Genomic DNA, 16544 nt, shown 5'->3' on the forward strand with positions numbered 1-16544 from the left:
TAAATTTTCAAGCCTCGATATAGCAGGTTGCAGAATTTTTATCTCCTGAGACACAGGCTAAATGAGGCTCTACACGTGCCTGTCCCCAGCCTGGACGCCTGCACCGCTGGCTGCCTCTTCCCACCGGCTCCAGCTCCCCTCTCGCTTGCACCGTCCGTGCCCGAGGCCATCTGTTATCGGCAGCCTCAGCTCCCAGCTCCAACTGAGCGGTCTTTTCAGGAGGTGGATCAAGCCCCCACTGTACCCTATCCGCCCCCCAACCCTGCCTCAATTATCAGTGCTCTAAATGCTTACTCTGGCTTTTTATCTCAGTTCATTACCAGGCCCGGTGTGAAGACCATGTTGCTTTGGAAAACAAAACAGAAAAAAAAAGAAAGTCTTGGTGGGCCCGCGCTGCGGGAAGGACCATGAGAGAGCCAGGATGCGAGGGGGAGAGTGATGTCCCCCAGCTCTTCTTCCAGAGGCTGTTTCTCTGCCAGAGGTCAGACGGCCACCTCCCCACAGCTCCAGCCCCCTGCCCACTTTCTCCCTCTCTGGGAGGACATTGCCCAGTGGCCTGGGGCAGTGAGGACACGCAGCCTCCTTCACGTGCAGCCGTGTCCTGTCTCCAAGGATCAGCTGGGGCAAGTCTTGAAGGAGGGGCCTATTTCCTTGTGCCCTTGTGGTCCATGGTGGTGGTGGTTCTTTAGGGATGGCGTAGGGTTGCTCTCCTGCAGAAGGTGCTACTGGCATTTAGTGTGGGGGTGGGGGTCAGGGGGCAGGATGGTGAACTTCCTCAAGGTGTAGGACAGTTCGGTTCAGTCACTCAGTCGTGTCCGACTCTTTGCGACCCCATGGACCGCAACACGCCAGGCCTCCCTGACCATCACCAACTCCCGGAGCTTACTCAAACCCATGTCCATCGAGTCTGTGATGCCATCCAACCATCTCCGCCTCTGTTGTCCCCTTCTCCTCCCGCCTTCAATCTTTCCCAGCGTCAGGGTCTTTTCCAATGAGTCGGTTCTTTGCATCAGGTGGCCAAAGTATTGGAGTTTCAGCTTCAGCATGAGTCCTTCCAGTGAATATTCAGGACTGATCTCCTTTAGGATGGACTGGCTGCATCTCCTTGCAGTCCAAGGGACTCTCAAGAATCTTCTCCAACACCACATTTTAAAAGCATCAAGGTGTAGGACAGTCTAGAACAATAAATGGTCCTTCTGCAAGGCCCAAGGCATCCCAGGAAAGAAGCCGTTGGTATGGCAGGAATGTTGAACGATGGACGGCCTGGGGCGGTGGGGTGGGGGTGGGGGTGGGGTAGGGGGTGGGGGACGGGGGCTTCTGGCGCACTGTGGGCTTCAGCAGTGGGCCTCAGAAGGAAGTCCTTCACCATCTGGCCCCTGTGTCCCTCTTACTCTGAGATTCCTGTGCATCGAGGTCCAGCCATACCACAGAGGAATTTAAGATTAGACCTGAGGAGTCATCGCCCTCACTCATCAACCTCTGGTCCTTTGAAGATGCTTTTCTCTGTACTGGAAACACTCCCCCCCCACCCCTAATCTTCCTACTGGCCCTTGACTCAGCCCTCTTTAGTTGCTGCTGCTGCTGCTAAGTTGCTTCAGTCGTGTCCAACTCTGTGCGACCCCATAGACAGCAGCCCACCAGGCTCCCCCGTCCCTGGGATTCTCCAGGCAAGAACACTGGAGTGGGTTGCCATTTCCTCCTCCAATGCATGAAAGTGAAAAGTGAAAGTGAAGTCGCTCAGTCGTGTCCGACTCGTAGCGACCCCATGGACTGCAGCCTACCAGGCTCCTCCATCCATGGGATTTTCCAGGAAAGAGCACCAGAGCCTTCAAACTCAGCTCTGCAGCTCCTTCTTTGTAAAGCAGCCCCTGACCCCGTCCCTACTGGCAGGTCACAGATACTCCCCAGCCCTCCCCTGGGCCGTCTGCCAGCAGCACTGAGCCCTCACAATTGCAGTTTCCTGTTGACTTGTCCTCCTCATTGGCTTGTGAGCCTTGACGATCAGGCTGCATCTTACTCACCTCCGTATCCCCAGGCTTTATCCCCATTCCTGACGTGTAGTGGACAACTGCTAATGGCTTGTGGGAAGGTAAGTGGAAATCAAGGAAGTAAAGCAACAGACACAAAACTATCTCAAACTTTCCTTTCGGCTCCAACTTCCCAGATTCTTCAGAGATGAGGGTAAATCCTTGTCTTCCGGACATCTAGAGACTTGGGCGGGAGTTTGATTCCCAAAGCTGGGATTGATTTGCAATGGTCACTGTTTCTGGAGTCACAGGATTGCTAAATTGGTATGTCCGTATCTATTGGAGGAATCCTGAGGATTTACGGAAAGCTGGGTCCAGAAGAAGTTTCCACAGAAACCTGTCTAGGAGGGTCTGGCTGAAGCTCTGGGGTCATGGAGCCGGCCCTCGGTGACTGCCTGTGAGGGCACGGGGCAAGCGCGGTTTCCACAGGAGACAGGATCACGAGACAGCCCCAGAACAGGGGGGGCCCTGTTTAGAAGCCAGTCACTCAAGCTGCCAGCTCATAAACTTGCTCTTTGCTGTACTTTTACTTTTATTCCCCGAGGGCACTCTTGACAGAGTCTTTCATATATTTATAGCCAAGAAAAAAAAAAAAGTGAACACCACTTTAGGAAAACCCAGGCATCCCATAGAGAAGGAGATACTATTTCCTGTTAGTGGCTAAAAATCCTCATTGAGTCTAATAAATCAGAATTTTAATTTAGACTGGAAATAAGGCTGAGGTACAGCAAGGGGTGTGTGTGCGTGTGTGTGTGTGTGTGTACCTGTAAGAGAGAGGGAGAGAACAGATTTTCAGAATCAGAACTAGTTGATATATTGTAAAGGATGACCCGTTGTTTTTCACCTCAAATGAGCTCAGAGAACAAATTCAAATTTCACGAGCAGAGTCTTTAAGACATACTTTTGGGAGTATGATGTCTTAGGTTAGTGAACAAGATTGTAGAATCCTATTAACCATGACAAAAATACACGTATGCGTGTGTACATGCACAAATACACACCTATATACCCACACACACCCTCATCTTTCGGGCTGGGTTGTCTGATTCAGCCTGACAGTTGAAGAATCATAAGTAGACTTTATGAGTACTTTTATGCATTTTTTAAAGAGATTCTAAAATTTTATTTAAAAAAAATTCCTGTGGTCTGCTGTTTCAGACTCTCTGGGACTAAGCTGAAGGGTGATGGTTAGGGGCTTCCAAATGCCTAAAGAGGGTTCTGAGATTGCCCCTGGGGAAAAGAATCTCAGGCTTTGCTTGTTTTTGGCTATTTCTCTCGGGCCAGACAGAATTGCATCCTTCCTTGCATTCTCTAGGGAAAGAAGTGGCTGGTGCCCAGGTGTCCTCTCTTCTCCTAGGTAACAGGGGATACACAGACTCCTTGGGTTAGGAGATGGTTCTGCTGACTGTCTGGAGGTGCAGTGGGTCTTGGGTGGGAAAGGCGGTGGTGAGGGTTGAGGTACAGGAGAGCTGGCAGCCCAGAACATCGCCAAGTTGCTGGAACTCAGTTCCTCTGGGGTTTGTGACAGGTGATGCTGTGCTGTGCTGTGCTGGCTTAGTCGCTTGGTCGTGTCTGCCTCTTTGTGACCCCATGGACTGTAGCCCGCCAGGCTCCTCTGCCCACGGGGATTCTCCAGGCAAGAATACAGGAGTGAGTTGCCATGCTCTCCTCCAGGGAGTCTTCCTGACCCAGGAATCGAACCGGGGTCTCCCGCATGGTGGGCAGATTCTTTACCGTTTGAGCCACCAGCGAAGCCCAAGCTGCAGTGGGTAGCCTATCGCTTCTCCAGGGGAATCTTTCTGACCCAGGAATTGAATCGGGGTCTCCTGCATTGCAGGTGGATTCTTTACCAGCTGAGCTACCAGGGAAGCCCGTGGAAGGTGATAGGTTTCATCAAATATAAAAGGCCATTTCCAACCTGTTTGCTCCTGGGAGTACATACACACACACAGACGCACGCACGCACACACACACACACACACACCCCGCACGCACACAGCATGCTGCGCCCTTCATGCACAGCGTGAGGACTGCTGTGAACGCTGCTCAAAGACATTGCTCCTGCAGACCCCCGATCTCCTGAGTGACCTCTGTAGGTCATTCTACTCCTCCCTCTGCCTCTAGGTCAATGGGCAGCAGGATCCCGCTCCGCTCCTTAGCAGCAAGCTGAGCTTCTATCGAGATGAGCAGATGTCCTGTTTGGGGACGTCCCGGGGGAGGGGTGGGCTGAGGAGGAGGAGACGTGAGGGGGAGGGCAGGACGCTGGCCCTGCAGCCCGATGGACGAGCCTTCGGGCGGCAGGGTTCACCCTGTTCTGTACTTCACCGGCTCTCAGCACGGAGGACCTTCCTTCAGCCCTCTGAAACGACTGCTCCCACGTGCAAATGACATTATCTTCACCCACTGGACTTCAAAGAGAGACAGCAGCCCACATCCGGGTAAGCTAATCGGATTTATGTGGTTCTATCTCTCCCCCGGGACAGGGTGTAAAGGAGATATTTATGTATCTACATCTCACTAGGCCTGGTTTAGCCATGGTGGGAGATGAGCTTTTCAGGCTGAAAGCCATATATACTCCGGCGCACACCTGCTCGCAAACACTGTCACCGCTTACCCTGGCCCAGGGGGTCCAGATTTCTGGGACCCCATCCGAGACCGGCTGTGCTCTGAGTGGGGGAAAGGTCTGGCTCGTGAACTTAAAAGTACTCAAGAGATGGCTCAATTGAAATTCAACTTCCTCATCTACAAAATGGGCTTCCAAGTGGCGCTAATGGTAAAGAGCCCGCCTGCCAATGTAGGAGACATAAGAGATGTGATTTCCATCCCTGGGTTGGGAAGATGCCCTGAAGGACCGCATGGCAACCCACTCCAGTATTCTTGCCTGGAGAACCCCATGGACAGAGGAGCCTGGTGGGCTATAGTCCCTAGGGTTGCAAAGAGTCAAACATGACTGAACAGACTTACCACTCAGGCATCTATAAAATGGGACCAGTTATACTTGACAACTCTAGGTTGCAGGCAATAAGGACATGAAGGTCTGTCGTCAGTGGTAATAAACTGGATTAACCATGTTAATATTATCACTGCATATTTCTCACGTGAACTCAGGATCAGAGGACTTCAACTTATTCAGCGCCAGCTTGGGTGTACTGAATCATGACTTCTGCATTTATGTGAGGATCATAGGAAAACTGTTTAAACTTATCAATTTATTCATCTAGGATAGAATTTACTTCATAGAAAAGTTACAACTGAGGTTAAAGATATATATGTATAATGTTGCGTATATAATAAACTCTCAAAAAATGCTAACTACTAATATGTTTATTTTTAATTGCATTCACTCTAGGACCTCCCTGGTGGCTCAGATGGTAGAGTCTGCCCTCAATGTGGGAGACACAGGTTCAATCTTTGAGTTGGGAAGATCCCCTGGAGAAGGAGATGGCAATCCACTCCAGTATTGCCTGGAAAATCTCATGGCTGGAGAAGCCTGGAGGGCTACAGTCCATGGAGTTGCAAAGAGTCGGACAGTCTATGGGGTTGTTAGTCCAACTGAACGACTAACGCTTTCTCTTTCACTTAGCAAAGCGGTTCTTGGTTTTCAGGACTAAGCCTGGGATCATCGGTCCATCAGCCCTTTGGAAAGAAGTAGGCAGATGTACCTCATGTACTGGCCACCTTTGCATCTGGACATGGTACTACTGACCTGTGTTCCATGGGCAGTTTCTCTGTCTGTGTGAATGGATTTGTGTGGGTCCCTCCACACTGGGGGGCTTCCCAGATGGCACCAGTGGTAAAGAACCCACCTGCCAATGCAGGAGATGGAAAAGATGCGGCTTGGATCCCTGGGTCAGGGAGATCTCCTGGAGGAGGGCATGGCAACCCACTCCCGTATCCTTGCCTGGAGAATCCCGTGGACAGAGGAGCCTGGCAGGCTATAGTTCATGGGGTCTCAAAGAGTCAGGCACGACTGAGCGACTGAGCACCACACATACGCTCTCCCCACCCCGAACCCTCATGACCAACAGCACAGAGCCTGGTTAAGATCAGGACGGCGAGTGTAGCTGAGACCATGAAAACAGACGTGCGAGCTGGGCCTGATTTTCTGGAGAAAGCATCCTGTACTGCGCCTTTTTGGATGCCTGAGTTCTCTGTAGCCTTAGGCAAAGGAAAAAAAAACTAAATTTTTAGCATCTTGGTTACTACATCTGTCAAATATGAATTATGTGAAACTGCAGGTCTGTTGTGAGAATCAATTGAGATGCCATATGTCAGTGGTTCTCAATCTTCGGCTTACTCTGGGATGGGGCCCAGGAATTTGAATTTCTAACAAGTTCCCGAGTGATGCTGGTGCGGCTGGTTCCCCTCCCCCACCCTCCTGTCACATGCGAGAGAAATGCAAATGCGTGATGTCTCAGCCTTGCTATACAAATCAATGGAGCTAATTAGTTATATATTGTTCCTAAGAAGTAGATAGATGTAAAATTTTGGTTTAAATTGCAGTGGGGCACGGGGGAGGGGGCTTACTGGAAGCATAAAAGATATTCTAGGAACCCCAAAGGGACAGCTAAGGGATCTCGAGTTCCCAGAAGAACCTGAGGATGCCAGGAAAGACTCCCGACTGAATAAAGGAACTTCGCTCAAGCTGAACACGCTCACCTCTGTGGTTCCCCCCTCGGGGCTTCCCCCTAAAACAAGCTTTGGACAGCTGGGAAGTGATGTGTGAGGGGCTGCGGCCCTGCCATCTCCTGGGGTCCTGCCTCCCACTTCCCGTCCTGAGCTAAGTCAGGAGCCTGGGGGACCCGGGGCCACCCCTCCGAGAGAGCCCATCCCCGGGGTGGGGCCTGGGGCCTGTCAGCAGGGTGAGGAGGAGGAGGCGATGAGACTAAGGCATTTCTCTCACCTCCAGGAGCAGACACTAAGGAGAGGAAATGAAAACTGAGCCGGGAAGCCTCTGGCTTTACCCCCAGGGCTCTTTCGGTATTAATTTAATCCTAACTTTGGATGGCAACCGCCTCTCCCAGGCCCAGCTCTCTGGAATACTTGAGTTACCCGTGGCCGAGAGGGAGCTGTGTTCCAGGGACTTCTAGAGCGCGTGAGGGAGGCGGCATGATTCCAGCTAGCCCTCTGGGCCTCAGGCCCCTGGCCCACACGGGCAGAGTTACTGTCTCGCTGGGTCTTCCACCCCCCGCACTCCTGTGGCTTGCAGGTCCTGTCTGGCTTGGCTCTGGGTTTCTCTGGGCCTGAAGGAGCCCAGCTGCCAGGAGAAAATGAAGTGGCTTCTCATCCGGACGTCCCCGTCATTCTCTCTCTCTCTCGGCATTCTGTGGTCCTTCTCGACTTATTTCATTAACCAAGTTAGGAGGTTAAGGGCTTCCCTTGTAGCTCAGTCCGTAAAGAATCTGCCTGCAATGCTGGAGACCCGTGTTAGATTCCTGGGTAGGGAAGATCCCCTGGAGGAGGAAATGGCAACCCACTCTAGTATCCTTGCCTGGAGAATCACATGGATAGAGGAGCCTGGCGGGCTGCAGTCTATGGGGTCGCAAAGAGTTGGGCACGACTGAGAGACTAACACTTACTAACTTAAGTTAGGAGGTTAGAAGTGGCTGGTATGAAGGTCAGTTTCTGAAGCCCTTCACTGCCCAGCCTTGGCCTCAGCGTCACCCTGCCCCTGGCGTCCGACCTCCCCTGGCCATTGTCCTGTGGACGCCCAGGCTGGGTCCTCCCTCTGTCCCACTGCACCCTCGGGTCGTGGGTCCTTTCCTACGGGTGAGAAGACAGGCCTGAAAAGCGGTCTCAGCCTCCTGCAGGATCCCGGGGCTGGGATTAATTTCCAAGGCCCACTAAGACCAGCGTGGCGCTCTCTGGGCAGCCACTTCAAAGCATCCTGACTGGCTTGGAGGAAAGGCCTTCCCTGAAAGGTTCTCGGGCCCGAGATAACTGGCTCCATCCCGCGGAGGCACCTGCGGTTGGGTCTGCCTTAAATACCGCCTGTGGGCACCATCTGTGTGTGTTTCTTTCAAGACAGGCAGATTTCATTTTTTTTCTAGCCTGAATATAACACATATTGTTTCAGAAGCTAAGAAGAATTCAAGGCCGTGTGTGTGTGTGTGTGTGTGTGTGTGATTGCGTTTGGGAAACCTTTCAAGGCTTACTTTCTTCTTAAATTAAAAGTTTAAAAAATTAGCTTTATTGAGGTATAACTGGGCTTCCCAGGTAGCTCAGTGGTGAAGAACCTGCCTGCCAATACAGGAGACATGAGTTTGATTCCTGGGTCAGGAAGATTTCTTGGGAAGGAAACGGCAACCCATTCCAGTGTTCTTTCCTGGGAAATCCCATGGACAGAGGAGCCTGGTGAGTTACAGTACATGGGGTTGCAAAACAGTCAGGCCTGACTTAGCGACTAAACAACCATTGACAAATACAATTGTGAGGTGCTTAACACTGATGAGCCTATCCGCAGGGCGGGGATAGAGACGCAGACACAGAGCGCGGACTTGTGGACACGTCAGGAGGAGGAGAGGCCGGGATGAACAGAGAGAGCAGTGCTGAAATACCCACACTGCCGCGCGTCAAACGGCCAGCTCGTGGGAAGTTGCTGTACAAAACAGGCAGCTCAGCCCGGTGCTCTGTGATACCTGGAGGGCTGGGCGGGTGGAGTGGAAGGAGGCTCAAGGGGAGGGGATATAGGGACACTTAACAGGTCAGGAAGCAGCACTTAGAACTGGACATGGAACAACAGACTGGTTCCAAATAGGAGAAGGAGTACGTCAAGGCTGTATATTGTCACCTGGCTTATTTAACTTATATGCAGAGCACATCATGAGAAACGCTGGGCTGGAGGAAGCACAAGCTGGAATCAAGATTGCCAGGAGAAATAGCAATAACCTCAGATATGCAGATAACACCACCATTATGGGAGAAAGTGAAGAGGAACTAAAGAGCCTCTTGATGAACGTGAAAGAGGAGAGTTAAAAAGTTGGCTTAACACTCAGCATTCAGAAAACTAAGATCATGGCATCTGGTCCCATCACTTCATGGCAAATAGATGAGAAAACAGTGGAAACAGTGACAGACTTTATTTTTTTGGGCTCCCAAATCATTGCAGATGGTGACTGCAGCCATGAAATTAAAAGACGCTTACTCCTTGGAAGAAAAGTTATGACCAACCTACACACCATGTTAAAAAACAAAGACATTACTTTACCAACAAAGGTCTGCCTAGTCAAAGCTATGGTTTTTCCAGTAGTCATGTATGGATGTGAGAGTTGGGCTATAAAGAAAGCTGAGTGCCAAAGAATTGATGCTTTTGAACTGTGGTGTTAGAGAAGACTCTTGAGAGTTCCTTGGACTGAAAGGAGATCCAACCAGTCCATCCTAAAGGAGATCAGTCCTTACTATTCATTAGAAGGACTGGTGCTGAAGCTGAAACTCCAATACTTTGGTCACCTGATGCAAAGAACTGACTTATTTGAAAAGACCCTGATGCTGGGATGGAAGGCGGGAGGAGAAGGGGATGACAGAGGATGAGATGATTGGATAGCATCACTGACTCAATGGCTCATGAGTTTGAGTAAACCCCAGGAATTGGTGATGGAGAGGGAGGCCTGGCGTGCTGCAGTCCATGGGGTCTCAAAGAGTTGGACACGACTGAGTGACTGAATTGAACTGAATGGCTGATTCATATTCTTCTACAGCAGAAACCAACACAACATTGTAAAGCAATTATCCTCTAATTAAAAAAAAATTAACTGTACAACATGATCATGTTGATCAAGGTGCTCTTTCTTGGAAGTAACTGTTACTTCTACCTTGATTAGGAGAGACAAGAAACTTCCTTGAAATCTTAGACAAGGAGCTCCAAGGAACACTTCCTATCAATGACGTTTGGTTACAGTGGTCATTGATTGCTCTATGCTTTCACGCATGCATGCTACAGACTTTCACTGAAAAAGGCCCTGAGGAAACTCCTGCCTTTAAGGAGGTTGTAGTCAAATGGCAACCCACTCCAGTATTCTTGTCTGGAAAATCCCATGGACAGAGGAGCCTGGCAGGCTACAGTCCATGGGGTCACAAAGAGTCAGACACAACTGAGCGACTTCACTTCTTCAGTCTAGTGTAAGAGGAGACAGATAAAGGTCACAGCAATATTTGTCCATGCTACGCAGTCACTTATTTACATTTATGGATTTCCTAAAAGGTAGAACGAGATGGGGATGTATATTCATGCACATGTGTGTTTGTGGGAATACGTAAGGTCTCTATAGTTGTTCAAACCCAACTACTGGTCACCCTGGGGCATGGAAAACATTAGATATGAGAAAATGACATTGACTCAGCAGGCTTCATTGTCCTAAGGCCTGCTGTGAGCTTGTAAGAAAGTGAACCTCAAGGAAACATCACTGGGTGGGATTATTTATTGGAAAGATAAGCAATTTATTATCTCCCTGTGTTGATAACAAAGGTGGAACCGGTCTTAGCGATGGCACATCGACTGTATCATAAAATGTGGCTTTTAGCAAGCCTGGGTTCTTTTCACCAGTGGACTGCCTCTCTCTTCTATAAGGCCACCTACTCAGTCCTACAAAAGAGTCAAAGAATCATTGAATTTTAGCCTAGGAAGAGAGGCTGGCATGAAAGAGTGGTTGAGAGTGAATGTGCTATTGAACTAGACTGTGTCTGCAGCCAAGCAGAGGGCTGAAAACTCAGAGAACAAATGCCATTCTCCACGCTCTTCTAGACCGTGGAGTCTGTTTGGTTGGATATGTTTCCTCTGAGCTTTCAGTCTCAGCCCTCAGCTCCCCTCGAACTTTTGAATGAATACAATTCCAGGAGTCTAGCAAACACAGTGCACTTCTCCTTCTCGGGAGTATTTGCTGCCATTTTTTTTTTTTTTTTGGCTTTATAATACCAGGGTTTTCTAACCTCTTTGGAAGAAGCCCAACGTGGACCGGGGCAAGGAGATGGCCAAGCTGTCGGACTGGCCATCTGAAAAGGGAGGTCTGCTCAGATCCACTGGGGATGCTGCTGTGCCAGGCTGAGCCCTGCTTACCTCTGAAATGTTGATCCGACCCTCCTGGAAGGAGCAGGTGGTGGGGTCATGAGTACAGAGGTTTCGGTATTTGCACCAATGGCAGCGGAAGGCGCTGTTGACACAGGACAGGCACCTGCAAAGACAGACAGTAAGAGGCAGAGAGAGGACAGCACACAGGGCAGGGGGCGGGGCCAGGGAGCCCACGCGCCGTGATGTAAGTCCGCTACCCGAGTCTCGCTCTCACAATTTCCCCAGCCCTGAAAACTGTGGCTTCTCCCTCTAAGATGCTCAGGGGACCAGGGGGCCAGAAAATTGAGGGAGAAATGTGTCCAGAGTGGGAATAATGTCTCCGAAAGCAATGGAGTGCTCGAGCTGGTCTGTTTCAGCTCATGACAGCCAATTATTCATATTTTCAGGAATGTTGCAAGCGGGTCATCGACATGATAGCAGCTTGAAACGAGCCACAGAGGGAGTATTTATGCCATAGCAATTGGAAAATGCTACCTACTAAATTTTTCCCCCTGATTTCTGATAGCTAAACATTTGCCAGCCTAGCACCACTTATAGGAGGGAACAGCCCAAGGAGAGCAGGGATAGGAACTGGGCTGACCTGGTTCCCGTTTTGCCTCTGGCCCTGCCATGAGGGCTGCCCCGAGTAAGTCACTTCACCTGCTGAACCAGAATTTCTTCATCCGTCTGTACGGAAACTTTTCTGTCCACTCCACGGGGTTGTTTTGTGCCAAACGAGATAACGTACAGGACGTGGTTTTAAAAAATACAATGCTAAATGTATTATTTTTAGGGGCTTAACTTACCTGTTACTTCAAGCTCTTAAACCATATTTGAGTGTTCACAGGTGGTTCATATCACCTGTGTTTTGGAGTTTGAGTGGAGTGAATGGTATCAACGGATAACTCTGTCGCCCCCTCCAAGTAGCCAGACATGGTAGCCACAGGCTGTGCGTGGCTCCTGCCCTTCTCGCCAGGTAGAGCGCCTCTTTGCCTCTGGTTTCCCCTGCATTCTGCGTATCATCTGGGTTCCCTGTGTGCGGTCAGACACCACCAGGGAAGTAGGTCTGGCCGGTGGAGTTGTTCCACTCGCTCCTTGCCAGATCCCCTAATCCAGTCTTGTCTCCACTGGGCCCACCTGGCAGGCACATGGCCAGGTCTGCAAACTGGCGCCACCTGCTGGGGCCCTAATGGCACTCGGGAGGATGCGGCTTGATCCAGGGCCCGCTGGTTCATAAGTCACGGCGGACCAGGCGCGTTATCCCATCCACACTTCTTCCCCGTGCCGGATATTTTCATCCCCTTCTAGATGTGCCCGTAGTTATTTCGTCCCTGAACTTGGGCCAGATGGATTGGGTCTTCCTCACATCTTACGATTCAGCAAGTAAATGACAAAAATGGATCAAGGATGATGAGACCAGGGTTCTTCGAGAACAGGCTTGTCCACTTGCTAATCTGGTGACCTCCAATGGAGCACCTGTCCCTCTGGGCCTTAGTTTACCGTAGTAACAGGAGAGGCTTGAACGCGATCCTGTGATTGGTAAGTGGACGGATAAGGCAGTGCGTGGCAATAAAAGGTCAAAGATACTTGCTTTTCTTTCTGCTAAAACTTGCTGCCCGTGACAGCATCTCCACTGCCACGGTAATCCACGGTTGAGCGTGGTGACATCACACCGGCGTGTCGTGGAGATGAGGACGTCCTCCAAGCCATGCGTTCCATCACCACTGTGCTGGAGCGTGAGAGGGAGGTTGGGGAGTTCCCACTCCAAGATGCTCACAGTTCCCAAAACAGGGTTAGCTGGGATTGGACGCAGGGCTTAGGGGGCGATTTTATCCGGTTCAGCTCCTGCCACATACCGCCTTGCCTTGGCTCCTCCCAGGCCACTTTCTATCACCTGTTCTGTCTTTCTCGGTACATCTATTGATTTGTCCCGAATGGATCCAAGCGACATCTCCTTCCATAGCTGCTCTGGAGACCCGAGAACTCCAGCAGATGATTCTCATCATGAAAATCCAGATCAGAAAAGGGGAGATGAACGAAGCTCATTTGTCTATTTTTATGGCTTAAAGGTTCCTTTAGGGCTTAGCTGCTAACAGACCCTTTCCCCACATGGATTGCTGGGCCCATCGTGGCCACAGCCTGGACCCTGAGACTTGACACCCCTGGAGTGCTCAGGTGGATCCTGTCCTGGGCAACAGGAGGATGGGTCCCAGAACATTCCCAGGCGCTTCTCCCTCCGGCCTGGAGCTCTTGGTTGACTTCTGCTCTGGCCTATGACCAAGGTCACATGGCCCTGACGTGGCCCTATTACAGAGACCCCCGTTTCTCTTGAGTTTCCAGATGACGTGGAAAGAGTCTCCGTTTCACTTCAAGAGAAGACCGGCAGAAAGTAAGTATGGGTCTCTCTCCTCCACTCCCGACCCCGATTTTGACTTATGAAGTGTGCCCGGCTTCCTGCATAGCTGTAAGAACTCACAGCCATGGCACTCAGCTGCTGGACGTGGCTGGTGAAGTCAGATGGGCAGCACCTAAGCCCCTCTGGGGACTGATGGTTGGGTCTGGTTTTCGCTTCCTCCTTGAAAAGTTGAAGGCTCAGTGTGGACCTCAGGAGAGTTGAAAGCCCCCTCGCTGTGTCCCAGCCCAGGTCCTTTATTTGGGCACTGGGTGAGGCCATTTCCCCAGCCTTGCCCCTCCTCTGAGGCTGTCATCTCTGAGTCCCTCTTCATGTGCCCATGGATAATGTGGCTACGTTCCGCTGGCTGCTAATCTCCACATTCAAAGCCACCACCCGCTGGCATAAAAGGGAGGACTTTCCTTCGGGCTCCTGGGCCATGACTTCTGTTTCTACTTCACACCCTTTTTAACTCTTAGCTTGAGAGTTGAGGGTAGGGTGTGGTGCAAGGGAGACTGAATGAGATCAGAGGCTGTGGACAGCGAATGCCATTCGGTTCGGTATAACTGAATAAACCGAATATAACTGAAATATTTAGGGGGCACTTTACGCTGTTCTAGACAAAGTGCCACGTCTGATCGGGAGATTGGGTGGTGACCGTAAGTTCTTGTCCTGTGGGAACTTAGGAAACCCCCACACACATCCAGACCTGGGGCAAGTTGGCTCCTGGCCTGGCCCTGCCATGACCCGCTGGCTCGCCAGTCTCCCCGACCTCATCTCTAAGGGAGGGCGCTGGCCCAGGTGCTCTTCCCGCTCTGACACTGAATGCCGGCTCCTGCCGCTAGGGGCGTGCTTACAGTTGGTGGGCGCTGCAGTTGTAGAACTTGAACTCAGTGCTGACGAATATCTTCCCCGTCTCCTTGGATCTCAGCTGCAGCTCTAGCCCAAACCAGTCTGAAAAAAAAGGGGGGGAGGGGCGGAAGGAGAAAGTTACAAGCTGGGAGCCCAGTGGAGAGGCTGGGGGCTAAATCATTCAGCCACTCCGGGGCTCCCATGGGGCAGTGATGGCAGACGGAGCCTTCCTGAGTCCTCTTCCAAGAGTCCCTTTCATCCTTCTGATGACCAGCCCATCACTGAGACCCAGACACCCTAGGCCCCCCTCTTAGGGAGGAGGTGACGGATCAGATCCTGTAGAGTCCCCTGCCTAGGTTGAATATGTTCAGTTACTGAAAGACTGTCAGAAATATCAGGTCATCAATATAAAAATAAAACTTAAAAAATATATATATATCAGGTCAAAACCCCTAAAAGCCCCCAGTTCTACGGAGAGAACCTACTAAAAACCACTGGCTGAAGCCTCCAACGTTCCTCGAAGGAAAGGGAAGTCTGGAAAAACTCTTATGCACACTGCGCAGGCTTAACCCAAAAGGGAGACAGGGACCTCCCTCTTCCTGAAATTTCCTTGGGGCATGACAGTTTGCCTTCAAACTTAAACGGATTTATAAGTCAAATTAGAGTCTGGCGTAAGAAGACCTAGTCTGGCAGCTGTCAGTCGGTCTGTGCTGGCACTTGCCACCCTGTCTCCTGGGTCCCCTACTCTGGGCCAGCCTGATCAAGCAGCCCCGAGCATTCGACACTCACTGCAGAGGCTTCTTACCCTGATCCAGAGGGATGACAGGCATGTCCTTGGGTCCCGGTGAGATGCAGATGACCTGGCTCCCAGATACTTGTCCCTCTACCTCCGTCAGGTTCCCAAAGGCACAGGAGATGCCCATAGACAGATCGGGGGCATCGCTCACAACCAGGCTGAGCTGTGGGTGGAGCAGAGAGACAATGCTGTGGGAACACCCCGCAGGGCTCGGGGGACCTGGGCTCCAGGCCTGGCCCTGCCACTGTCCACTTGCTCACTCCTCTCCCCGGACCTCATCTAGGAAGAAGATGTCAGTCCAGAAGACCTTCTAGCTTTGACCCGGAGCCATTACCGTAGCACTGCAAGGGGTGTTGCAGGGTCAGTGGTCTTTATTATTAATATTACTTTTCAGTCTTGTCCAGAATCATAAAGCACTGAGGGGAGAGGAAGGGATGGTAGGGGTGAGGGAAGGTCCCAAAACCCATCTCAGCCTGAGCTCATTTTGACATGAAACCATGCAAACTTGAAAAAAGCCAGTCAGAGTTGAACTCATCACAAATAAGCCTTAGCTCTGGTTCACAGGAGAACACGTGCCACCAGCCTGGAGGTTTATAAGGAGTTTACCATTTGGCTGGCTCCCCACCCTGGCTGTCATGCAGGGGCTGGCTACTAAGGCGGTGGGTTTCTATTCTCGGTCGGCCTCTGGCTCTTTGCCCACTGAGTGTTCCCTGAGAGCAGGGCAGTTGCCTCACAAGGCGCTTAGGGGATCAGAGAAAGGCAGGAAGTGGACACCAATGCCCTGGATGATGTCTGTGGTTCCCTAGGCTTCCAGGGAGGCAGGCCAGTGGTCTGCAGGCTTTTTAAATATGAATATCCTCCTCTGAATGGTAAAAACATCACAGACTGTCAGAAGAATGATCGAGAAACCATTTAATAGCAAAACACCACTTTGAATTCCATGCCCTCGGAAGTGGGTTTGTACTAAATGACAACAATATATCTAAGTGGTATTGGAAACCAGAGGTGAGAAACGTGACTCCCAGTGGGGAGTGCCCATGGGGGTTCGCGGTGACAACACCCTGTGTTCTCTGAGAAGCGAGTCCTGAGGGAGGGAGGTCTCACTTTGTCCTCCCATGATGCCTGGAGGGCTTAGCCCCAATGGCCATCACCTAGCCTTTCCATACATTTGTCTGCCGCTGAATCTCTGCCCCAGTTTCGTTTCCATGGGGCCGAGAGACTTAGGTACAAACTCTGCTGTTTGTTCCCTCAGCTCTGTGGGAGCCAAAACCTCCCGGTGGGGATGAATGAACACAAGTCTTGGAAGGTTCATTAACTAATTAGCATTCGTGAATGCCCATAAAACCTCCAGAAGGAAATAACCACGCAGGCCCGAGGACGCGGAGTATTTGGGGTTGCACCTCGACAGGTGGTGAAGGACTGCTGTATTCTCTT

The 16544-nt window shown here is 51.1% G+C and overlaps 1 protein-coding gene across 4 annotated transcripts in view; it reads right to left on the reverse strand.

The window, feature by feature from the left end:
* The window catches only part of PLXNA2 (plexin A2), a 238425-nt gene that overhangs the window by 70486 nt on the left and 151395 nt on the right, over positions 1 to 16544 (reverse strand). For 3 of the 4 annotated variants that reach the window (XM_070384706.1, XM_070384704.1, XM_070384705.1), the window contains 3 exons: positions 15120 to 15273; positions 14320 to 14416; positions 11080 to 11194 (listed from right to left, as the gene is read on the reverse strand). In XM_070384706.1, the coding sequence (XP_070240807.1) occupies positions 11080 to 11194; positions 14320 to 14416; positions 15120 to 15273 (366 nt within the window). Of the gene's footprint in view, positions 1 to 10442; positions 10609 to 11079; positions 11195 to 14319; positions 14417 to 15119; positions 15274 to 16544 lie in introns of those variants that run through there. The other variant, XM_070384707.1, reaches the window with a different exon arrangement.

The sequence above is a fragment of the Bos mutus genome, chromosome 16 (assembly GCF_027580195.1).
Source record: "Bos mutus isolate GX-2022 chromosome 16, NWIPB_WYAK_1.1, whole genome shotgun sequence".
NCBI lineage: Eukaryota > Metazoa > Chordata > Mammalia > Artiodactyla > Bovidae > Bos > Bos mutus.